The 27,079-nt window shown below is 39.4% G+C and overlaps 1 protein-coding gene across 1 annotated transcript in view; it reads right to left on the bottom strand.

Annotated features, from left to right (window-relative positions):
* Positions 1-27,079, bottom strand: part of SLC10A7 (solute carrier family 10 member 7) — a 140,427-nt gene that overhangs the window by 8,934 nt on the left and 104,414 nt on the right. Inside the window, exons 8-10 of the mRNA XM_036382930.2 lie at positions 17,486-17,651; positions 14,532-14,583; positions 12,928-13,001 (exon numbers count right to left, since the gene is read on the bottom strand). Coding sequence (XP_036238823.1) covers positions 12,928-13,001; positions 14,532-14,583; positions 17,486-17,651 — 292 coding nt within the window. The remainder of the gene's footprint in view (positions 1-12,927; positions 13,002-14,531; positions 14,584-17,485; positions 17,652-27,079) is intronic.

Below are 27,079 nucleotides of genomic sequence, written 5' to 3'. Positions count from 1 at the left end.
AATTCACAGCTTGTTTAAATACATGTCACAACAACAGGTTCCTGGAAGCTACTAATGTGCAATTAAAGTTCCTATTATTACCAGGAAATGCTAACTGATGAAAGGAAGAAATAATAATAATTTTTGCAGGTAAGGACTAGTCTAATGGAAAGAAAAGAAACCCAACCTCGTTGCCTTTTCATGCACTTTCCAATCTTTATAATTCCAACTTTGCCAGTATGCAACTCTCTCAGAAAATATTTTGTGACAGCGATCCCCATAGTGTAGTCCCAAATGCTTGTGTCAGTAACATTACCACAAAGCTAAACTAAACAGCATGAGTGTTATTTATTTTTTAAAATGCCATCTAAACTTTTTAGTAGCAATATGTAGTAGCTGCAAGCATCAGTATGACTGCTAATGTTTTCCAAACATATAAAACCCATGCAAATATCTAATTAGGGAAAACATGCTCTAATAGTTACTTCTACCTCTTTTAAAATAAAACACAAAAACAACTGCATTTTTCTCATATATATATATATTGTATATAAGTATACATATATAAACACTTGGGAGAAAAAACAAACACTGAAGGCTCATGCCAAAAAACACTTCTTCATGCTGCTGTGGTTTATGGAGTTACAAGCTTCCAGCAATCTGGTTCAACTCTCTGCCAAAGACCCTCACTCACTAAATATCATGAGACCTGAATAACAAAGTTGTCTTCTGTGCTTTGGTGCTAAGTTGGTCAGCTTTGCTCAAAGTGGGGGTTTAACAAGCTTCCCATCTTCCTCCAAGGACAGGAGTGGGATGAGACAGCAGCACCCCACCTGACTAGAACTACAGAGAGCTGCAGCAGAAGGGAGAAAAACCAAAGATTGTTCTACAGGTATTCCTTTCAAACAAGATCATTGGTATTCCCAGCTTTTTACCCCAGATTTTCCTCTTCCCCTTTGTTTGGATATGTTTCTCCTACCAGTGCTCCCCCATGTTCCCTTCTTCCTCCTTGATCTTTGGTCCTGGTGTTCAGAGGCTCTTTTTCAGTTTGTGTTTTCTCCCTTCCTCCTTTTCCCTCCTCCACTCCCATGCTTTCAGCCTCCAAGGGTTTGCTTCCCAAGACCTTTGATTCTGGTCATTGCAGCCATGTAAGTTTTGGGTATTTCCACTAAAATCACTCAGCTCCACTTAGGGCAGGGGCACCAACATCACAGTCCCACTGCAGCTGAGAGAAGTCAGGTCTGTGACAGGGAGCACATTGCAGTTTTCTCCCTTTTTTGTGTCCTCACTCAGCTCTTCTTTTTCCACATTAAGCACTTTGCAAACCTGAGGAAAGCAAAGGAAACTGTTTATCCTTGACCTTCAACAGCAGCAAGGAAGAGTGAGAGCACTGCTCTTGCAGCTTCCATTGCTCCAGGGTGTTCCAGCTTGGCTCCAAGGCTGTAGATTATCAGCCCTGGCCAAAGGCCACTGCTTCTTTAATAACCTGATCAACTGAAAGCTACTTAATCCTTCCCCCAGTCTGCACCCAGTATAGCCTCCCACATCCTCCCCTTTCCCCTTTGCTATTTTCACATTTCCTAAAAGGCCCATGAAAATATTATGCTGCACTTCACTACATTTAGTTAACTGTAAAATAATAATAATAAAAAAACCTAAAAGATTTGAAGGTATTTTAAAGATAATTTAAATATAGGACTCTTTTCATCTAGCTATCACTGCAGTAATATAAATGAAGCAAATTAATTTTAATGCTCCAAGGTTCTGATTCTGTGTCACTGTCACTGACAGGATCCAACTAGACTTTATGAGATGGCATTTGACTTTATGGAAGTGAGCACTATGCACGCATTTACAATTTTACAGGGACTTTAAGCTGTCATGCTGAAAAATGTTTATAAAACATTAATCAAAAAATGCCTCTTTAATACAATGCATTGTCTGAAAGATGTTAGAAGGCACATATTGTAAATGGATTCTTTTTCTGACTAAAGTAATTTCTACCAAAAGCCTTTCCCCACTGCTATACAAGTACACAGTGTGGAGAGATAAAGAGCACTTTCTCAGCACATTACTACCTGATCCAAACACTTGGGAAATCACTAATGTACAGCATGCCATATTTCCATGTCACACATGACACATTTGTCTAAAATTACCCAACAGAGTTTGACATTGCAGCATATTCCTTAGCAGAGCTTTCAACTGACATCTGCCAAGTAAGAACTTCAAGTTGGAGCTTTCTTCTTCTAACAAGCAAGTAAGAGTTTTCTTTTATCCTATACCCATGATGGAAATGATAAAACAATAAGCACTGGAAATCAGGGGTTTTTTTTCTATTTTAATATGTTTATTTTATGCTTGCTGGATGTGTAAGCTCCCCTTAAAGCACTGTTTCATCATTTGCTGTTTTCTATCACATTGCAATGGGTTCAGAGAACTTAATAGAACATTTTTATTACCACTGAAACACAGGCCATTATCTCTCACACCCAAAGCAGAATTATTGCTAGTGCTCTACTTCCATACTTCACTGTATAGGTTTTTTTCCCCTTCAATGTCTTCATAACAAACAATTTATCCTAAACCTTTATTGCCTACATTACTGAAACACATTCCACATCACAAAATGCTGCAGCATTTCTTCTCAGAAAAGAGATTTGGGGCAAAACAGTGAGGTCATCCTAGGGCTATGGAACCATCAGGCAATCAGGATGCCAAAGAACCCTCACAAAGAGGCAGTGGACATACTTGGAAGAAAAGCTTTAGCCTCTGAATTTTTACCTCTCCCTTGTACTTGTGAATGCATTTCAGAACTCTCAATTGCTACAATCTTCAAGTGCAATCCACAAAATGAATCAAGTGCGTGATAGTAGCTTCTCTGATGCTCTCCACGCCACTCTCTTACTGAAGGATCCTCTCAGGCATTGATGTGAAAGGAACATTATTGGTCCAACAGCTATTTCTTTTTTCATCTGAGAAAAGGCCTGTAAAGAGGGGCTTATATTGTGCTGAACATCTCCCAGGCTGCCAGAGCAGGGAGGGTCTGAATTTATGCTGCAAAGACAGAGCCAAACGAGCACCTAAAATTTGACTGCCAAGTTTCAGAACAGCTCTGCTTGGAGCCCAGTGGCTGCATGGTGGGAAGGGCTGGTAAGATTCAGCCAGTGCCCAATTTAGAGGATTAGAAAAGAGTTGTTCATGCAGAGAGCTGCCAGAACAGCAAGATACTGCTCATCTCACTCGAAAACTTTCTGAAGGGTTTCTCTGTTTCTTCCCAGGCAAATCATTGCTGTGGTTAGTTTTGAGGAGACAGAAGGTCACACACTATGCCTGTCCTCAGTGTAGGCAAACCAGGGATAGATGTTTCTTGCCCTTGTCCAGACTGTGCTATGATACACTGAGATTATGATAGAAAAAGATGCTTTTGACAAATTAACTGGATTCTTTTTCCTACATCCATGCCCTCTCCAAAGCACACCCTGAATTCAAGTTAAATGCTTTTCCCTAAGGACCAGTTTCTTTCAGGTATTGGAATAGCTAAATGATACCTGACAACCTCTAACAATGTTAATATTTGTTGGCTACTGAGTATTCCCATTCCAGCCAAAGAAAGCACCTTCCAATGTAATATGAGATCACATTACATTGCAGGGAGAATTGTGCCCTCTTGCCCACATACATGCTGTATGAAGAAGATTCACGCCTAAAATGTTCTCAGGGAAAAAAAGAAATTTTTTTTCAGTATGTTTTCATATTTCAGGTCAGTAACAAGTGTAATGGAAAGCAAAAAGCAGGCTCATGAAGTGGTACAAACAAACATCAGAGGGGGAGATTACACAAGGGACTGTGGGATGTTAAGAGGCTCTGGAAGAACTGCAGGGGAAAACTGCAAAATGGAGGCTGTCCTCGCTCAGCTTGGAGGTGTGGACCCTAATCTTCAAAAACATTTCCCTCTCTTTGGGAAAGAACAATCCCCTCACATTACATTAAATGATTTACCTCTTTGCAGGGCTAGAATTACTGGGAAGGTTCTGCCTTTAATCAGTGATGTGGCCACATACTAGCCATACACTTCTGTGGGATGCAAGAATTTATGCTATGTTAGAAGAGACTGGACTGGTACAATATTTAAGTAAAGGAGGAAGAGAAATTAATGAGAAAGAGGATTTTCCTTTTGCTGTAACTCTAACAAGAATTCAAAAAGAGAAGAAAACCTAATATGCTTTGAATGCTTTTGCTCATTATTTTTCTTCAGGTAACTGGCCCACTATACTCATACAGAAATCAGTAATTCAGGTGCAATGTAAATACAGCTACCAGGGAACAGCACATCTTAATACTATCAAAGTTTTAAGGAAATAAAACTGTAAAAGATGGGAGGAAGAGAAAGAAAGTACAGTTTGTCTGTTTCTGGGGCTTCAATGGGTGCATTCAGATTGGAAGTGATGTTTAATGAACAGCATAGGCAATCTTCCCAGCTGCTAACAATGAAACATTTAACACCAACAACTGAAGACTGGTGCCTGAGACTCCAGAACATCTCCACCTGGCTGACAATATGGTGGTAGGAATCAGTTAACAGGGAATTCAGGAATTATTTGAACACCCTAAGTCATTTTTCATATGTGCCTTATTCTTAATTTGGCACCACAATGTGGATGTAGCAATGCTGTAAGCCCACACTCACACTTCAGTGCTTTTCTTATTGCTTGGTTATCAGCTCACTCTTCATACACACACCCCCTACTCAAAGCACCAGCAGCAAATTGATAATGAATTACAAATTTGCTATCAATAACTAAGCTACAAAGCTAAAATTAATAGAATTTAAAACCCTTTTTAGAGGTTTAGTACAGGAAACCTACTAATGAAAGGAATTCTGGACAAAGAGATGGACAAGAAACCTAAATCCACAAAGCTGAGATTTGATTAATTTGATTCTTTCCTTGAACACTACTGCCTTTCCACACACAGCTGAGGCTTAGATTTCACAGTATTAAAGCTTTTGATTATATAGATTTTGATTATATAGATTTATCTACACATATTGTTTAGAAAAAACCTATAAAAACATGTTTTATAAATTTTCTTATTATGTTTGTAAAGACAGGCAGGAAAGGTTTATGCTCCAACCTGTTTCATACTAATTTTTTAAAGCTTTTTCTCCACCTGTAACCTTGATGCAAAGGAAAACATGATACACAAATTCATCATAAATAGTAAGCCAGGAAAACCCTTCTTTTCATAAAGGAAAAACCTATAATTTTTCCTTTATTAATCTAATTTCTGTAGCCAAAAAAAGAATACATGAGGCCAGAAAATCTTACTGTTCCATTTGGGAAGGCATTGTGAGAAAACAGCTCCCTACACCATGAAATCCTATGGGACACTAGCTCATATTGTAGAACTCTGTGGATAGGGTTATGTGCTGGCAGTGCTCATGGCAGCTTTTAGAGCTGAATCCCTGCTCCAGACTCCCAAACTCTTCTGCAAGAGGAGATTTCCAGATTTCACTGCTGCTGTTGATTTCTCACATCTTTGCACCCACTGCTTTAGAAGTGTCTGGAGTCAGCAGCTCAGACTGGCTGCCAGAAGGTGCACTGAGAGAGCAAATGTAGATACAACTCTCTCAGGGAGACTCAACATCATCTTCAATAGTCACCAGCTTTAGTATGGGTGACACCCGTAGCCTCTGCCAGCTTGAGGTAAAAAAAAAAGGCAACTTGAGTCATGTCCAAACATGGATCTTCCCAAGGGTAACCTGTCAGCTGTCTGCTGAATATAATGCAGTTTCTTAAAGTAGATAAATTAACTTTAACTGTTTTAGGTGGGGAGGGAGAGCTCCTGTGTCATTATCATTTTACAGATGGATATGTGTGTTTACTTTTTTTTATTTCATTATAAAGAGGTATGAGCTTGCTGTCATTAAAAACCTGCAATCTGGTTTTTAGTGTCTGATCCAATTATGTGTGCTTCTGGAAAGACACACAACCAAATAAATAATTGGAGAGGTGCAACTCTGAAATGACAATTGTTATTCATCGATCCCTTTCTGCAAGTCGAGATTGAGAGATGTAAACTTCAAGTGAATGAGATCTCCTGGGAGAGATCCTTCAGTTCAAACACAGTAAACAACTGTTGTCCTCTGATGCACATTTTAGTACTGCTGCAGGCAAACTTTCTAAATATTAATAAAAAACCTATACAGATGAAAAGGAAGCCCTGGGAGCTGGTACAGAATTTCTTGCCACATTCTAGGTCTAATCAAAGAAACATATGTTTCAGGTCAGAAAGGAAAGGAGATTCCCTAATTTGCTGTAGTATTTCCCTTTCTAGAATCACAGAGTGGTCAAATTTGACTAAACTGCAACAGATTAAATGGATTAGATTGTGACAGTTGTTAAAAAAACCAAGGGAGAGCCAGGTATTCTGTGCCCAAAAGCCACCATGACTCACTGGATTATGCCATGTCCTACTGTCAGACTGGTCTGCCAGCACATTTCCCTGCAAAGTTAAGACCCAGGGATGCCCTGCTCCAAAGGAGGCAAACAGAGGCAAGCCACATATGAGCAATGAGAGAAAATAAGATTGATGCTCTGACACAATCTCAGTGACCACAGCCTACCCAAAACTGTCAGTTTGACTTCCTCGGCAAGACAGTGATTGGTGTGTGCAAGCAGGAAACACTCACCCTATCCCCAGTTACAGAAATCTTCTGCTTATATTTCAGTTTGCTAATATTCTGATATAGATAAACATCTCTGTATAAAACCTTGTATTAGATATTCCCAGATATACATGGTTTTGCAGCTGTACTGGAAATAGGTAACAGCCTTTCCCAGGCATTTTTTGAGGTCTGCTGAGAGAGAAGACATGAAAGGGACTTGGTGATAACCTGACTGATAACACTGGTGGGTAAGAACCAAATGTTGGCTCTAGAAGACTGCCAAGCTAAGAAATGTGACTCACCTGCCTGCAAAAGAAAGATGCTAACATGAGAAAAGTGCAGTAGATCAAGATGCTTCTGTTCTCACCACTGTCATCTCATGTAACACAAATCCCTTGGTTCTTTTTTTTCCAGAGACAGAGAGAAGAATCACGGAGCTGAGGAAAAAGCCCAGATAATAACCTGCTATTCCTTCCAAGCAAATGCTGGGCAAAGACTGAAGTGATGAGATAAAGATTTCATTTTGGCCCAAAGAATCACCAAAACTTAAAAAGTTAAACGTATCAAAACTTAAAAAAGGTTCTAGCAGTCACTAAGCCCACTCCTGAGGGATCTCAGAAGCAGAAATGGGAGAGTTCCTAACTCTCTGGGCAGCAGTGAGGGGTCCAGACACAGCCTTTAGAAGACCCTCATTCTTTGAAGCATTCTCCTCTCATCAGCTTCCCTTCTGCCCAAGGGACAGCACCCACCAGTTCCAGCAGAGGAGTAGCTGGACCATTTTTACTTACATCACCCTATCAGACACCTGGGAAAGGAATGAGACTAAAAGCCTGTAAAAGTTACAAATGCAAATTCAAGCACTACCAACACCAAGAGGTATGACAGGATGTGGAAAAGTCTCCTGTCCAACACTCATGGGAAAATTCTGAAGGTAAAAAAGAGCGTCAAAAGTCTTACTCTTGAAAACTTTCAGAGAGCAATTAACCAGGATTATTTTCTATATCTTTATGTGAAAGGCAGAGGACCTTGATGAATAACTGCCTTAGAGGAAAGTTCTCTGCCAGGAGCAGAGAAAAACCACTACACTCCAAAAATACCACAGAATAGCCTCAATACTCGCTTAGGGCAACACACATGATTTTGCCATCTTACCTTTCTATTACAGAATGATTAAGAGATGTCTCCTTTTTAAAATCACCCACCTTTTATCTTAGCACAAGTTAGAACATTTTAGCATCTTTCTATTTCAAGGAGAAAGGTGATTATCACCACACAATAAAAAGAATCTACAATGGATTAGTACAGCATCTCAATATATTATTTATCCTGGAAAACCTTATCAGGTGATATCTGAAGAAAGCATGACAGAAAACTAGAGATACCTGGGAGCAGATTGGAGCTATCTGTCAGCATGATGCCCTCTGTCCCACTGTGCAGCTGGGCAGCTCGGGGGAAGGCACAGGCTGATTAATCCACAGCCTGGATGATCCCCTCACAGACATTCCCCTCTGAATCTACTGCTGCACCACAGCAGGCTTCTAGGAATTGTTCAAGTACAAGCCATTGCTCAAGTACTTGAGCAGTAAGAAACTGAGTATTTAAAAAATAAATTTGAATTAAATTAAAACAAGACAAAAGTAAGTTGGTGTTTTGGCTTTTATTTCTAGAATGAACTGTATTCTTGCCTGAAAGTATTTGGTAGGCTAGAAACTTTGATTGTATTGAAGGGCTCATGGTGAGAGAACTGCTACGTTGCTGAATCCAAATGAGGAAAAATACATCCTCCATCACAAACAATATCCCAATCTTATTATTAGGTAGGGTTAATTTTGCTGTTTTATCAATCTGCTGTTAATCATACCTCCAATATTAATATTTGCCCTTGTGGTAGCCAAAATAGGTAACAGAACTTTGATTTTTGCTGATAAAACAATTTTACATTGTAAAACAATTTTACATAGTAAATACCAAGAATTAAAGCAAATATATATTTTTTGACAATCCTGAATTTTCCTTTCAGAGTTGTAACTTCTAGCTAGCAATTCACTCTCTGAAAAAAAAATCAAATAACGTTCTGTATTTGGCTGCAACTTTTGTGTAAGTGCAAGCAACAACTGCAGTATTTTTTTAAATGAGCCACAGTGATAGCTTTGCACTTCCTTGAGGCCTCTTCTCTTCTCACTGAATGAACTCCAGGGAATGGCATCATGTCGGGCTTTCCAGATGGATTATGTGAAGCCATAGCTCAATGTCATTTTCAATAGCAAGGCTCATAATTAAAGGTCAAATAGTCACTTCATCTGCAATCAATCAATAGAAGAAGTACTAATACTAAGTACTAATCAATCAATGGCAAATGCACTAATAAAAGCCATGCATCAAATGTCTGCATATGTGTGTGCTCACATGTACCATGCATATATGGGAGCAGGGAGAAGGAGAGAAAGGGAACAATGTGGGGGTGAAAATGCCAGAGGCCATTGTAGATACTATATTTATCTTGGCTTCCTTGCAAATTTACATCCTGCTTCACTCTTTAGGTGAAATGCAAATAAACACTGGTTTTTCTGCATGTGTGATGCCCTTTATTCACAACCCTGCTGAAGCACCCACCTCTATGCAGAGGTAGTGGCTCACGCTCCCAGCTAAGGAACACAAAGGAACCTACCCTGTGTAATTTGTCCTTACACAAACACACCCTGCACTCTGATCTTTGAGACAAAAAGTGTGTCAACTGTTCTGTCTACAAAATAAGACCCAGCATATGGGAGCAGCACTCATTTCCGTGCAGAGCAAGCACTTATTCATGGATGCAACAGTGGAAGTGGCAGTTGGCCTCATGAGCATGCACTGCATGGGAATTAGTTGGTTTCATAATATGGTGTGGGAGAAAGTGACTTACAAAAGTCTTCTCATGCCTTTCCTATTACCACTTCTAAAGCTTTAAAGCTGTCAGCTCTTCTCCCACTTTAGTTGGTGGCATTCTCAGCTCCCCAGGGAATGGGCCAGACATACCTATTTGGAGTTTCACCTGCCAAGCTGAGAGAAATCAGTTTCAAAGTGAAAGTACAAGTGTTGGGGGTCATTTATACACTACCACTGGAAGCTTGAAGACAAACAAAGCAGAGCTCCACAACAGATGTGAAATGAGAGCGTGAGCTGCGTTTGTGCTTTCAGGCATTGCAGTGACAGAGGGAGAAGGAAAAGCTCTCTCTACCATAAGTGAGGAGAAGACCTCTCATTGCATGGTTTGTAATAAACACCTAAGGACAAGCAGAAATGTGCCAGAACAGCAAAAGAGTAAAGGCCAAAATGCCTGTGTTTTTCTTGTTTCTGCTAAGACCAGGGTGGACAGGGAAAGATTTAAAAGTGCCATTCAGAAACAGCTAATCCTTTAAAACAAATTAGACCTACTCTGCTCCCACATTCAGTGAAGGAAAAAATGCTGCCTGCCCTGGTTAACATATCTGTTTGCATCATCAGCTCAGGCACATACCCCATCACACCCTGGCTTTGTAAAGCCCAATACTCCTTATTTTCACACAGATTTGTTTTTACACAGCTCTACATTATCTGGAGCTGGTACAAACACCAAACAGAATAAAATATCAACAGTCTCAAACTCAGCCAGCTGGAATCTGATACACAGCAGGCACACCTGGACACCCATGGAGCAGGGGTGCACACAAGACCAGCAGGTACTTCACGCTTACCAAGGACAGGCTCCCAGGGGACTGCCAAAAGGAACATTTCCCCATTCCTCTCCCAGGATGACTGGAAAGCAGTCTGCCCCAAAGCTGACAGACAGAACAGTGCACAGCTGAGAAACAGCCCCACAGTACCATCTTCTACTATCTACCTGTTCACTTCAACCTGCACACTTAGACATGGATATCTGGACTAGGGGGAAAAGGAATTTATGGCTGGGGAGAAGCTGCAGGAGTCCTTGAAGTCAAGGTGGCCAAAGTATTTTTGCTGGTGTACTCGGGCAAAGAAAGCTGCAGAATGCAAAAGCTGGCTCATGAGGCTATGCTAATATGAGCAGTAACTTGGAATTGGGAAAATGTGAGCCAAAAGGTCAAGGGAGCTAGGAACCTCAAACTAAGTTTTTCTAAAAAAGAAAATAACATAAAAAATTGAGAGGGTAGTAGCAGAGGAAAAGTGAACTGACTCAGCTGTGTGCACAGCCAGGTCAAGACAGACTGCATAAGGATGCTTGGTACAGTGAGTAAAAGAAAGGAACAATCCTCATTTTTTGGGGGGGTGACGGCAAGCCCCTTTAGGACTTAAATATTTAAAAAGGCTTTGTGCTTATCTTCTTAGTGTCATGGCAAGCTGGCAGAAATATGCAAGAGAGCATATATAAAACTATTCTCTCTGGGGAGAGAAGGGGAAACTTGCATATTTGTGCTGTTAAACACAACCAGCTTCTCCAGCCTTTCTTCTGTAGTATCACAGTTGTGCCCTAAGTTCATACACACTTCCAAACAGAAAGCACAGCAGTGTGTTATGACTTATATGTGCAGTTGCTTTCTACAAATACAAGAGTAACTGTCCTGAACATAAGCTCATTTATTAGTCCAAGCTCAGTTTCATAGCACATTTGGCTGGAAAAGACCAATGTCATTTAATCTATGTTCTGCTCCAAGGCAGGATCAACTCCAGCTATTTAATTCCCATCTGAGGCTTGTCTACAATGATAGGAGATTGAAGACATCAATAGGCAACATATTCCAAAGCTGAACTGTTTTACACTAGACAGGTTTCCCAGATTGTTAGCTTAAATCATCATCACTGTAACAAAGTCCTTCCCTTTACAAAGTCCACTGTGACAGAGTTACTTTCTTCCTTTGCATCAACCTTTTATGCATTTGAAGATCACTGCAGTATTTCAGTTATCTTCCCTCAACAATCCCAACTGCCTCAATCTACCTCTGGGGTCACGTTTTTGAGGTCTGTGATCATTCATGGCACTCTCTTCTCATTTCTTTCCCATTAGTCCACATAATTTTTGAGTCATGGAGCCCAAAACATTGTGCAAATATCAAAAGCCATAACACTCTCAAGCCACACAACTTTTGCTGCTTCCCTGCAACCCACAGGACCCTGTGTAAAAGGAAGGTAGGTTAGTTTAGTATGCTATGATTTGACAAAGCTACGGCACTGTTACTCATTTCCTTGTTCTTCCTACACTTTTAAAATAATTTATTTAATGACTTGGTTCAGTACTGTTCTACAAAATGAAGTTAAAACTCATTGATCTATAATTTCTCGTCCCCTCCTCATTTCCACTGTAAAAAGAAAAATTTTTTTTGGCTTTTCCTTGTCTTCCAGGAACTCCTCCAATTCCCATAGACTTTCAAAGGCACTTGCTAAGAGTTCTGCAGCACAGGCCTGGCTGAAGCAAAGAACTCTGAGGTGAGTTTTGCTCTATCAAACCAACCTGGAAAACATCTAAATCCCAACTTGTTCTTCCCCTGTTTCAGGCTGAGCTCTTACCTTTGTCACTGACACTATCTGTGTACCTCTTTCACAGATACACTCTTGAAAAGAGTCACATATTCAGTCATATATGCTTTACCAAACATCTGTTTTTATAATCAGTTGTGTCCTGACTGAACATAATGGATGAAGCAGCAGCAAGTGGCTGTAAGCATTTCTGATTTAACAGAATTTTCTGAATATCCATCAGAACATTCTATTATCACTATGGGGTCATAAGTGACAAATATCTCTATGATGTTTTGATAAATGAATGCCAAGAAATAAAGCTATCCAAAGTATCTGCAGACTTCACCACATACATTTTGCTCAAGCAAAAGAGTATTGTCTTTTTGTGATTTCTGACTACACTATGTCCCTTGATTCTCCCTTTTACATCCCAGATTTTAGATGTAAGATTTTACTGTCAAACTGGGCAGGTACATCTAGCCATCTCTTCAGAAACAAACCTGAAATTTTAGCAGCATTGGATTAGGCAACAGAACAGAATGAGAACAGAAAGAAAAATACAGCTTCCCACAAATCAGGTGGTCTTACTGTACAAGCACTAAAATCTCAGCTGAGAAGATTGTGTTCTCTGCCTTGTAGGAAACAATAATTTCATCTGTGCAAGAGTATTATTCTACTATTAGTATCACACTGGTAGCAGTACTTGTCACACTAAAAACCCAAAACCATTTAAGCAGAAAAAACAGCAACTAAACCAATTTTTTTGACAACACAGCAAGGCATGAATGTTACTGTTGTTTGGCTCACAAGCTTATCTCCTGACTTACCCAGGGTGAGGGATTTGTGTGTGGAACAGAAAACGATAGCCACTGTGTCTGCTGGTGTGAAAGTAGAGTTATTCCTACAAAACAAAAGAGTTTTAATAACCTCTGATAGCAAAAACCTTCTTAAAACAGCATCTATCAAAATTATTACTTTGAGGATCCATATACACGTTCCCATCACTTTGATCAGTCTGGTGACAGAAATAATTCCACCCATAAATGAACAGTAGTGCTTGATTTTTTTTTTTTTAGCAGAATTGTTTCTCTGTTGTGGCAAGCTCTCGAATGAATACACTCCCATGTTAAGGATAGACATTTTGAAGACATGGTGTGTAGGACACAACTTTATTCCAGCCAAGTTTATTTTGTCAAACATGCAAAAATATCACAGCAGGAGGCACTTGCCTCCACAAAATAAGAGAAAATGACCTATTATTTCTTTTTCTAGTATGGAACAGTAACAAAATGCTCAGTTTGGACAATATATTGAGTCCACACTATAAGGACTTAGCTTCCACTTCAGAGATAAACTACATCTAAGGGTTTAAACACTGGGACTAAGGCCAGGAGGGGTGCAAAAAAGGTATCTAGATATAGAGAGAGAGATGACTGGCCAATGGATCACTCTTTGCTCCAAATTAGGAGTAATTCTATGAGATTCTAAATATTTACCATACTGAGCTGGTTACTGCTTAAGGTATTTTAGATTCCACAGCTGGGGCACATCTTCCCCCCAGGTTAGGTCTAGCAGTTCAGAAGTTATTTAAAAATGCCTTTTAAGGCTAGGATATGATCTTGTCACAGAGAAATTTTCTTGTGGCACTAAAAAAAAGCCAAAGTAGCTCTAAGACACTGTACCCTTCTTTGTGATTCTCCCTTATGGATATTGTTTAATTTATATAAAGCATATGCTTGGAGTCTGCTGCACTGTGGCACTCCCCTTTCAGCAGAGTGCTGCTAAACAAATATTCCAGTAAGCCCAAGTGAGAGGACAAATGTGGCTACTCCAACCAGCACCAGTGATGCCCTGAGCCACTGGCTAACACCATTCTTACAGTACTAGTTTTTGAGAAGGGAGTATACAACTGCCCTTCCTGGTTGAGACTTTAAAAAAGGAAAGAAAAAAAAAAAAAGCTCTACCAAACATTAGTTCAGGACAGCTGTCTTTTAAGAATCACCATATAAATGTAGCAAATTTGACATATATAGAGAGGAGTGAATTGCCAGCACAGCAAATGTATCTTGAGATGTAAAAAGTCAAACTGAGTTCTCTCTCTCATATGTCATCAGCATGTCTGCAGGGCAAATTATACCTTCAGTGACATCTGTGCTAATCCATTTTTTTTCAGTGGATAAGGTATAGCAGTGATTGATTGAGATTTAACAACTTGTAATTAACACACAAGAAAGGACAGAATTCAGGTCCTGCTCTCTTAGCCTATGAAACTCTAACAGAGCAAATGCAGTAAGGACAATAGGAAATACCAAAATGAGGTCACCCCTATTCAGAAACCTGCCTTTGTACATTTGCATAAACTTTGTCACCCAAACCAAAGATATTGCACAAAAGAAATATTCAAATGTTGGGATTCAGCACATTCATTTACCTTGTGGAGAAGAGGAAAGTCAAAAACATGAAGCTCATCTGAACAGAAAATACTGAAAGAGAAACAAGCTAAATTAGACCACAATTATAAATACTGTGTCCATGCCTTTTGTTCCCATACTGCAGGGCAGAAATGAGACTGGACCAAGTCTATCCAGAGAAACTCACTGCCAGGCAACCTTGAAAGACTGCCTGGAAGAACAACACAGATCACTAAATCCAGGGAAGCCAGAATTAATATTATGGCTGCACAAGTTCTTCCTGGGGTAGATCCTCTGAATCAAGAATTTCTTGACACGATGAGTGGCAGGAAATAGTGCATATGCTGCACATCTCTTTGCACAAGTTTTGCTTATTGGGTTGACAACATAAAATCTGTCAGACATGCTCTGGTTGCTGGGCATTTAGACTTACTATTTTACAGGAGAAAGTGTGTAAGGATGATCCAAATAAATATTCCCAGCCCTGGGTATATTAATCATGATCATTCATGGGGAGAGGAAGAGAAGATCATCATAGAGGTTTGAATTCTCTCTGAGACAAAGGCTTATTCCTGGCTGGGCAGTGTGTGTCAGACATTTCCTTCAAGCTCAGCCAGCTCTGTAAGTGCAGGTGGTTGTGAGCATCCCAAGGGGAGCCCTTCTCTCTGCCAGTTCTGCTGACACCCTCAGGGGCTCTGGGGGGCACAGAGCCCACCCTGGGACTGCAGAGATACAAGGAACAGCCAGTGGCTTCCATGAGTAGCATCAGCCCAGAGCATGGAGAATCCCCACAAGGCTGAAGGAGAGACCCTGTGACGTGCACAGGTCTTTTCTGAGTTTGTGGGTTCTGGGGGAAAGGCTTTTACTTGCAGCACAATCGGGGGTGGGTCCTCTCCCTACTCCTTGCAAAATTTGTGAATGCAGTAATGCTGACATGCCCCATAGGGCAGTGCAAGTCAAGACAGTGTGTTTGATTTCCACCCCAGTTTATAACTGGGAAACATGGCAGGGATATTAGCTATTACCAGTGACATTTTCTATTCTCCTACATACATTTCCTAGAATGCATAAATGTCACCTCAGCATGCACTTAATTCCTCCTTCATGAACTAAAGGAGCAATCCATTGTTCCTGAATTATAATTTTTCTCCAATGAAATACATTAATTTAATATGCACAGAAAAAACCAATCCCTTATTACACATAATTCTGTAAAGCAATAAGCATGTGTTGCTACCAATTATTCCTCGTGAATATTTTGCTGTGGCTAGAATATTAGCATAAAAATTACATAAAAACATTAATCAGCAGAATAACAAACTCAGTTTCTCCTCAAACTCCTCATGCTAATTTCACTTCCTGGTGTAACACAATACACACATACAGCTGACACATCCAACGGCGATACAGAAACTTCTAGAATACAATGTGCATACCTATCTCCAAAACTTCCTTGGTTCTTGGTTTTGTAAATATTCCAGAAAAAATCCCTAACCAATTGTTTAATATGTTCCAAGTAGGTCCACTGCCTATGTCAATGTTCTTACTAAGAAATTCCAGTTATGCACACTGGCAATGAACACGTAGCAAATGGTACATTTCATTCCACATGGCACAAGTACAGAGTTGTCTTGAAGAGAAATAAAGGCCAAGCAAGGCAGCAGAAGAAAACACTACAGATCAACTGTTCTAGAAAGAACATGTCTTCTTGAAATAAAAAAGAAACTTTTTTTTTTTCCAAAGTAGTGGTCAGCAGAGTACCATAAAATTACTTCATTCTGCGTTTCTCTGCACATTGAGTTGAAAATCTCTGTACCATTCTTTTTTGCTGACAATTTTGCACTGATTTAAGTGCAAGGTCCTTCTTGGGTGCCAGTGCAAAGAAGCATTTATTCCATTTTGAAAAAAGCTCCATAGCATTGCTTCCTACATCTTTGCTTTCAGAATAAAACATTTATATTGTACCATTTATAATTCCATGTACTATTTTACACAGGTACAGCGTTTAGTATAGTTTCATAATCCATATACATAGTTTCATAATCCCAAAAAAAGCCACAATTAGGACAGAATTAGGATCTGATGCACAAAGGGCAGGGGCAAATTTCCTACTGGTTTTAGTAGAGGTCAGATTTCTAGAAGATACATTATTTTTATCAGACAGAAGCATATACAGACACACAACTCAAAGTAGGTGATAGTCTGATCTCTTGAAATCTAACAGTTTTAGAGTATGAGATGTGATTTATACTGAAGCACACTGTAGTTACCTCTCCTCCATGCAAATTGGAACTCCTGTCTGTGGACAGTCTGAGGCAAATGGGAATTCCCTGCTGGGAGAGGAGACAGTGCCTGTACAGCACTGCCTTTCCCTGGGAGGGAGGGAGGGATCTGCAATCGTGTTTCCAGCTGATGGCAAGGATACCAGCAGCCTATTCTCACGTGGATGTTATTTAAGGCTGAATGACTTGAGTGCTTCTAAAAGAAGCTCAAAGAAATGTGCTCATCCACAGAAACAGACCAACACATTCTAACTCCCAACTAGTTTCTAGGTTTATAATATGCTAAGGAAGAGCAGTTTAAAAATTATAACAGTGCTTCTGAGTAACAGCTCAGCCCCAAATCTTTTGTTGCTGTTTGGAATGAGACATCTGTGTATTTTATGGCTGTTCAATAGCAAAGAAGCCAAAACTAGAAAGCCAATAAATGCTTGTAAAGTACTACTATGCCCTTTCAGAAAGGAAGGGCCACGGAGCAACCTCAGGCCCACCTAAATAGCAAGGTTCATTCCTCTCTAAATGCTTACTTGGCCCCCTAAATGCATCCAGTTCCTAAGAAGTTTGACAATCTGGTTTCCTAGATGCTTTAGAAGCTCTAACACCATGCCAGTACCTCCACAGCTCCCCCACTACATGTAGGTCATTACAGACCTGAAACACACACTAAAAAAAAGAGTAATTAGGGCTGAACTTACTTATGAACACGATTATAATCAAGCTAAATTTATCCAGGTCAATATTTGGATTGGCAAAAGTATCACAGAACGTTGTGTAGATGATCATCAGGAGCACACAGCTGCTGATAGCACCAAATGGAGGCTTCTTCCTTTCAAGCCAGTCCTTGATGTATCTTCGGACAATCTGAAACACAGAAACCAACAGGTTGTCTCTTTTCAGAGATGCAGGGAGCCAAGTTGGGCATCACAAAGTGAATCTGACAGCGGAAAGACACAAAGAGAAGAGAGTAATTTGGATGACGGCCACAGTGGATTTCAAAGCTTCCCTGCCACACAACTCTTCTTCTGGGGAATTTAACATTTGTAGTGCAACTTCCACTGGGCGTCCATAATGAGAGTATATTTTCAAGTGCATTCAAATCCATCCTTAATCATGCCAAATGTTCTTTGCTAGCTGTCACTGAGACGTGCCCATTAAGCCTCCCCAAAGTTTATCTCCTCTGCTGATACTAATGGATGTATGTAATTATCACAGTCCCCTTTGCATCAACAGACAATTCCAAGTGCAACTTTGGGAATCTTAAAAATCTGACATCTTCAGGAATTTCATGACGGTAGATAATCGAAAGTGATCCATGGAACATTTTAATATTTAAATAGCTAGCGATGCACCAGAAGTTTTTAATTAAATTATAACTCAAGCTTGAAAAGCAAAAGTGCATGTGTTGTGGGAGTTTAAATAATTCAAACTCTGAATATCTGGAGTTTTTGTAAATCCAAAGACAAATGCCATTTGCACGCTTTTAGAATACCAGAATTAACACATGAAAACAAGGAAACCTACTGTACTTAGCGGAACTTTTGCACTTTCAGGAAACAGAATATGAAGCAGTTTTTCAAGAATTTTTTAGAAACAACTATAAATTTTAAAGCAACCTCAACGTTCAGATTATGCTGAATACCATAGCACTAAGCCTCACCAGATACAATGCATCTATTTTAGTCCTGCCTGGGGAGTCACTTTTAGTTTTTCTGTTTACTTTATATGGTTTGAAAAAACTTTTTAAAGCTTTTATCATACAGCTGCAACTTGTGTTAATTTTTCAGCAATCACATTATCTTGCCTAATTTCTCCTGAGGCCTCCTGATGTTCTCTGTTACCACACTCTTTTGGAAATCACAGCCCAGGATCCTGAAGCACTTCAGCCAGAGGGCTCCAAAGGTGTCTCGTGACCTTCCCCTAGTGGTGCAAACATCACCACCATTGGTTTAATGACACAGAAAATCTTAGAGGTATTCAAGATTAATATCAGGCCATCATCACCTATGCTACCATAGGACCCTTTCACACAACAAATGCCAAAGCCATGGAATCAAGCTGCTCTCAGTTTTCCTCATTGCTTTCCTGGCATGCCTGCAAGTCTCTCAGCAGGGAAGTCCTGGAGCAGCTATCCCAGCCACCACAGCAATGAGACTCCATCAGGGCACACACTAAAACTTTGGCACTTGGGCTTCATGCCAAGCTAAGCAGGTTGAAGATCAGCACTCAGCTCCCAGAACTTGTGGGCTTCCTGCTGATGAAAAATAACAGATTTGCAGGAAAATATCTAAGGGAATGCTCAACGCCCCGGTGAAAACACTGAATTTTAAAATGTCACACTTGCCAGATGTTAAAGAGAGAAAATAACAAAAAATATAAGGCCAGACTTCTGAAAGAGCCTCCACTGGAGCTCCTTCAGCCACTGGGTAGGAATAAGACACTGCACTGATGAAAGAGACAAAAGAAAGCGAAGCCATGCAGAGAGCAATATGAAAGACATATAATGGGAAGTTTAGATGAGTCTAATTCTGAACAAATTTGGGACTGTAATTATCAGAAGCAAAAAGTAAAGCCTTTCACTTCTAAAGTGAGCAAGTTTTTTTTAATGAAGTTAAAAAAAATCCTATTATCCCTTAAATTGTCACACTGGGGAAAAAGAAAAACTACTTAAGGCCACCTATTAATTCATGGTCCTTCCAGAAGATTTATACAGAAAGTAACAAGATATTGAAAAAGAAAAGTGATGGCTCATTATACCATGGTACAATTTCTAGTAGAAGTATTTAATCCAAAAACTGCAACCCTGTGCCTGTTCAGGGTCTGATTATAACAGACATTACAATAATAACATTATACACATTTTTATCCTTGACTGACATAGAAGAGAAATAAAAAACATTTTAAAAATGAAACTGCAAGATTTTCCTCAGAATCTTCAATTGAGTGATACTTTCTTTAAATATCCACCTGCATCTAGCCTGGAATTTTTGTGAATCAATAACCATAAATACCAGTACAGTTCCTTACTGCACATTGTATTTTTTTTTTAATTACATAGTCAGACCCTGAAGAACTAAATTGTAGCTTCAGAAAATCATCTAATCAACCCAGTGTCATGCAAAATGTGCACAAAACACAGACAAAATGTATCTTTCTAACACAGAATCCCATACATTTTGATCATCTCACAAGGTTCAACATGATCTGTAATTTCAGAGGTCAATTCAGCCTATAATCACTGATTCAAGGTAATCTAAATTCTTGTATAACTTGATGGGAGAAATATAACACAACAGAAGCTCATGTCAGCTGATTCACTTTGACTGAAAAAAAATCCATTTGTTATTCATGCCTGGCAGAGTTGCTTCAGGACAAGGATGCTTTGAAAGCCTTTTAATTCTTAACCCAATTCTATAACTTTTCAGGGTAAACAGGGAACTACAAAAGACCAAAATTGTGAATATTTGTAGTGAAATAATGACAAGTGCCACAAATACAAGAAAGAAAACACACATTCAGAGCCTGGGCTGAGATACTAAAGCTTCATTTGTCTGAAAGGCAGCGAAAGCTAACACAGTCATTTTTGAATGTTAATATAAACCACTGGTACCCAAAATAGCTGCATCCCACTGATGGAAAAGAGCAAAAAGGGCATGTACTGGGTTTTGTGGCAAGGTTTGGTAGCAGGACAGGCAACAGGGGATGGCTTCTGGGAGAAGCTGCCAGAAGCTTCCCTTATGACTGGTGGAGGCAGTGCCAGCCAGCTCCCAGATGGATCCAGCCCTGGCCAAGGCTGAGCTCAGCAGGGATGCTGGTAGTGATGCTCTGGAAAGACTTTCATGCAGATTCAAATGCCAGCCCCAAAGAGCAGGGAAAGGCTGACCCAGAGGTTGCACATGAAAGAACATGAAGGTGAATCCTTCCCTCAAACCGCAGTTTAGTGGAGAAAACAGCGGGAGAGAAGCAAAACTTTGTAGTAGGTGATATTTTATAAATAATCTGCCTGAAAAACTCACAGGAAAGTTAGACAATAAAAGAACATAAATGTGTCCAGTAGGCAGCCACCTCCTGAAGATTACATTCTGGCAACCTCCAAAGGTTTTGGAAAGGCATCAGCTCAAATTTGCTTCAAAACACAGTTTCAAGCTCAAACTTTCCTCTTGCCCAGGATTTAATTTTTAACAACAAAGAAATGTAATTACACTTGAGTTAACAGTAGTGTCCCCATTTCAATTTAGTTCTCCTACCAGAATAGTTCTATCCACAGCATTTTTCCTACAGACTGCTCTGTATCCTGCCATAACCTTCTTGTCTAAACACCAACCTTCCTAAGCAAATGGGCTCACTGCTCTAATGCTTATTTCATCTAACATCCTTGGGCAAAGAAACATGATCTGCTGTTCCAGGAAAGCAGGTAAACAGTGCTCATCTGTTATTAGAGCACACATGAAAATAGCAGAAGGTGTGTTACAGAAAAACAGTTCCTCCTAATTGTACCTTCAGAACAGTCACAGAGTATGCCCAGAGAAATCTGTCACTAAAATACAGCTGGACTCTTTCTACCTGTCTGCCCAAGTGCAAGGTAAAAAATGCAATAAACAATGGAATATATTAATATTCATTATTAATTGAGTTAAACAGGGCAAGGAGCTTCCCCCCCCACCTTGTATGGAGTGGAATAATTTATGACATTAGTCATGCAGTACCTCTCCTAAAAATTATCTAGATCTGTAACTTATTTGTTTATTAAACCCAAGAATCAAAAAAACCCCAAAACAACAACAAACCTCAAACAACCCAAACCCAAAAAACCCCAAGGAAATGGACAGGAAGTCACCTTTTCTGTTTCCATTATACACAGGAGTCTCTCTTGGTATTTGCATCATTATGTAAAATAGATTTTTCCTAATTCTACCAAATATTTTCGACTGACCTCCTGTTTAACAGAATTTACAGTGGTTTTATTGCACTTCTCCTTTTTATTGTGTATTGGTATATTCTTCTAAATACCTGGGTGAAACACCTGGGGCTTTACCATCTCAACAAAGAAACACAAGTCACCTTTTCCTTGTGTTCAAACACATGAGTAAACAAGCTGAAATTGCTGGATTATCACCACACCTCAATGCAGCAGTTACCTTACTTAATTTGTCTTCTAAGGTAAGATTCCTCACTCATTCTTAATTAATATTACTACTACTTATAGCAACAGACTTATGCAATGAAGTCTAAAATACAAAATTTCCCATTGAAAATCTTTGAGTCAGGGTAGATATTTTTGACAGTCCTGTAATTTTTTCATATCTCTTCTTATATAGTGATGGTGAACCAAGAAAAACAATTGCAGGGAATATTGGGAACTAGGTCAGTGAAATCTGTAAGACATGAAAGGTGAGAAAATTGGAAAAAAAAAAGGAAAATCAACTAAGATGACAGCAGCTGTAAAAAACAGTATAAAGAATCAAATCCTGGGATAGAAGAGAGATTAATTGGGTTGCATAAAAATATAAATGAAATAAGATGCTAAGATGGACATCATTCAGATTTCTACAGAAAAACCAGTCTCCAAATATACAAGGTATACATGCCAGTTCAAATGCACAGACCCTTTTATAAAGCAAAACTTGCACAACCTCAGCCAGACCCAGTCCTGATATTTTTAGAGGGGTTTTATCTCTGTGGAGGCATAAATTCCCACTTTTTCCTGAACATTGCTGTAAAATTTCAGATTTTGTGATGTTTCACCTGCTTTCCTAGGACATCATCAAATGTCAAATCCACCCTTATGCTACAGAGTGTACAATCTAATGTTTGTTTTCTGAAGACAGGGTGCAAAAAAAAGTTTTGGCAATCTGAGGGAAAAAAATCATTTTCTGTAAGCATCTTGCTTTTTTCCCCTCAGCTTGCCAAACTCCCCTAAAAGCTATCTTACTCTATTATGCCAGTCAGCTTACTCCCAAGAGGTAGCTCCTGTCACATGTACACCTTTAAAACAAGGCATAAAAAACACATGAGGCCATTTTCAAAATTAAGTTTCACAGTTTGAGGTAATTTGCAACTGTTGTTTTAAAACCTTATAAACAGGTGCAACATGATAAAAATGTGAAGGGTGTCTGCAGCATCAGTACCTTTCCTTCATATTTTGCATTCTGTGGAAAGGAGGCTCTGTTCCCTGCTGAGTCAGGTCTTAGTAGGGAGTGAAGTGTGTTCTGAAGGCTGTTTATCCACTTCTTTGGTCCTCTGCAAAAAGCTCCTGGAGAGCTCATCTCCCAGGGTACCTCTCCTCCCTGCAGCTCTCCTGGACTTTGAAGAGAATAAGGTTTCCTTCTATGTGGATTTCATTTACAAGAAGAGACAGATTTGACACTATTCCCCCCTTTTTTTTTATAACAGTTCTGTTAATTTTTATTTCCCTCACCTTAGTTAAATAATTCCTTCTACTTCCTATCAACTTCCACCTCCCTTCCCCTTTCCACTTCTCATTCTTTAAAAATAAATACCTTGCTAAGCTTTTTAGTTTCAATTTCACTTACAACTTGTATTGCAACATAGCACCCTTTTAGACTTGTGTTGATAAGCACAGCTCCCAAATGCTGAGAGGGCTCCTCTGGAACATTTTGGGCAACGATGCAGAAGGCACTTAAGATCCTTTACTTGTAGGACATCAAGATTTTTTTTGTGTGTGACTAGATTCAGTGAGGATTTCTGTACAACTGGTTTCATTTTATAGATTTGGGAAGAAGAACTACACAGAATCATAACATTAATTTTAGCTTTAGTTAAGGTCTGTTTAATGTGAAGTGCCCACTTTACGCTGGCAGACAAATTACCAATGGGGCAACTAGAGAATGCATGAATGATAATGTACAGACAAGCTTTTTATTATTTATTCATAGAAAACAGTGGGTTTTGGTGTGCTGCTTTGAAAAATGTTCAAACTAGTAGAATATAATGAAAGCACAGTGAAAATTCTATTTCATTAACATTTAATCATAAATCGCTCTTTAATATAAAACATAAAATAAAAGTCTGTCATAAGCACTTAGGTGTAGGGAACAGAGAAAGTCTGCAAAAAGGGGAAAGGAAACATTGTGGTGGGTTTCACTGTTCCTGTTATCTGTCACTTCAGAAGAAAAAAATAAGCAAAGAAACAACAGTCTCCAGCTAAATCTCACAACTGGTCATGAAGAAATTGCTTGGATATTTCTTAAAATCTTACATTTTGATGGCTAAAAGTATTAGCAATATCTATGGGCAGGGAAACAATGATTGTAGCAAAATCACAACAGCTCAAGAGCAGCAATCTAGCCCAGGACTCTGTTACCCAGATAAAAAATAATCAGAACTTCCAACTGCCAGAGCAGATTCAAAAATCTTTTCCATGAAATATCTATTACCATGTTTATTGTATAACAAGTATTCTCAAATTCCCCTTAGAGGTATACAAGAGTGATGCACAAATAACAAGCTCTTACCCACTACAGATCTTCAAGGCTTATAGGAAATTAGATCTTTATAAAATACTATAAATTATGTCCCTTTTTGAGACCTCTTGTCAGAGGGGTCTTATTTGTTACTCTACAAATACAAATGCAATATTATACTATCAATACTGATTTGAGCAACACCAGCCTGTCAATTAGCAGAACATGTCTGTAGACACTGAGGACACAGGCTGCAACATTTTTTAGGTTCAGACAACCTGCATGACTGACAAAGAACAGAGCAATTTTTATTGGGGACCATCTATCAGTCACTGCTATCTGTGAGACTCAGTGCCTTTCTGATAACACAGTATCTTCTTCTTCCTTTAACAGCTCTTTCTTTCCCTAAAGAATGGTCCACCACCTGAGCAGAGCCTGTACCTGCAGCCCTTTATACATTTCAATGTCAGCAGCTAGGCTAGAAGAGCATGTTTGACTCCTGTCAATAGTAGTCCTAAAAAGCTAAAAAAAGTAAAAAAAAGCATCAATTACACTATTGTGACTTCTTTCTCCCAGCCATCATCAAAAATTCTAACAAGCCAGCCAAGCAACCAAAACTCTTGATACGTTTTGCCATAAAGCAAACAAAAACCCCCAAACAAAACAAATCTAAAAGCACCTTTTTATGTGCTTTGTTTATATCCCAGAGGCTGCTCAAACAGCCAGCTCTGCAGCCTGCTCAGGAAATGAGCATTTAGGCAACACAGGTTTTCCCAGAGGCAAGATTTTTTTTTAAAGGAAAAGAAAGCCCTTGGAGAACGCTTCCTTTAAGCAGCCTCCTCTGTTTTACACTGATGTGGTTCGAGCATAAAGCCCCTGTTGATCACACATGAGGTTGGAAGGCTGAGGAGAGGAAATCCTCCAAGCAGGCAGGTTTCAAGCTTGAGGGCTTTTTCCCCGCCAGTCAAGCTCTTTGTTACCAGGTCATCTTACCAGACTTTCTTCCACTGACTTTTCTGCTGAACAGTATGGCTGCATGTGGTAAGGAATTGATGTTGTGGGCATGAAATGATGAATTCGAATCAATTGCTGAAGGCATCGTTCAGGAATTGTGGGCCATTATCCCCTATCACATCTGGAACCCCAGAGTGAATGACCTGTGGTTCACAAACATGTTCCTGTGCCACTTGCCAGGCAACATCTCAGTGATGAGTGGTGGTCTATGAACAAAGGGCACAACTTCCCATTGAATTGGTGCAGAAGAAGGGCAAGGAGACCTATCACTGGATCTCTTGGTATCAGTCCTTTTCTTGCTTGCTGTCTTCCCTGACTCCTGCCCATTACTTTTGGGTATCCACTTTCAGAAATGGCTTTTATTCATTCCTCTCTGGGCAGGTTGGTTTACCTTTGTACAGCTCAACCTAACCAAGACAATCACTGTAAACTACTGGCATTTCTGAGCTGTAGCTTTCTTTAGCATTTCTTCTCTCTATCCTCTGAACAGATATAGTCAAGTGCAATAACTTCAGAAACAAAGTCTTTATGCTTAGAGGAATGTGGGCTACTTTTGTTGATCTTTCACTTCCAGAAACTGCTTCAAAGACTTTTAAAGAAGAATCATCCGATATCTTGTTGAAGTGTATTTGTAAAAACCGAAACTATTTGTTTGTCATTGGGTTACACAAGCTTTAAGATTCTCTATTTTTTCTTTCAGTCTTTATCAGAACTCTTAAATTTCATCTCAACCAGAATCACAATTCTGATTTCAATCTCGTGACCATACAGAGCACTTAATTCATATGCCTACTGCTCCAATTATGATACTCAGCCTTATCACTTCTAACAGCTGAAAGAACACCCAACTCCACCAATTAGCTGACATATCAATTTCTTGTAACATCTTTCCAAAGTAACATTCCATTATACATACAGATGAAAGTTCTCTTGAAATTTTGCCATCACTTTGTGCAGCAATCTACCATCATCTTTGGGTTTATTACATTGCAGCACAGATGCTGATACTCCATGGCTATAGGACACTTTATTGCTAAATCTGCTGTTGGGCATTTGTTCACTAGAAATTTCCACCTAAGGCTTCCAACTAACAGCTTCCAGTGTTTGGATCTTTCAGAAGAGGATTCAAGTACTTTTGCTTGTCTGCTTTTGGTGGACACTTAATTCTGATGAGGTAAGAACACAATACAGAGGTAGGTTAATCAGCAACCCTTTGTCCTAATTATTAAAGAAACTCTTTGGCATTTAATCCAAAGCATGAGAGCAGTTCCACAGCCTTCAGGGACACAGGGCTAATGTCCATTTTCCAGATGATATGGTTGCAGAGAGGTTACACAGATGCTGATAACTACTCTCATGCTTATCATGCTCGTCCCTTTATTAGAGTTCAATGTGTGTTTTTAATCAAAAGAAACTTCACCAGGAATTTGTTAAGTTTCAGTAGATGCCGATTTTGAAATGTGCAATTATAGTTTGACACAAGACTGATGGACTGCCCTATGTAGCACAGGCAATGAAAACATTCTTAACCTTGTCCAGGGTGCTCCTTTACAGTCTCTGCTCTCATTTGCCTGTATTTTAACCATGCCTTCCATTTCAAAGTCTGCTTTAGGCTGACAAATTTCAGAAGGTTCCAGCTGAACCCAGAGTTCAGCTGGATGCTAGAATGAGCTGCAAATCCCACTCACACACCCTCTGTGCATTCCAAGTGCCTGAGAACAACAAATACTTACAAGAAGTAAGTAAAAATTAGACTTAAGGTGTTTTAGTGTCCAAGAGCAGTGACAACAGTTATGACAACTTTTGGTCTCACTATTGTGATTTCCCACCATGACATGAGAGAAAAAATAACTA

This window comes from Molothrus ater, chromosome 4 (genome assembly GCF_012460135.2).
Source record: "Molothrus ater isolate BHLD 08-10-18 breed brown headed cowbird chromosome 4, BPBGC_Mater_1.1, whole genome shotgun sequence".
NCBI lineage: Eukaryota > Metazoa > Chordata > Aves > Passeriformes > Icteridae > Molothrus > Molothrus ater.
This window is presented reverse-complemented; position numbering and strand designations above follow the sequence as displayed.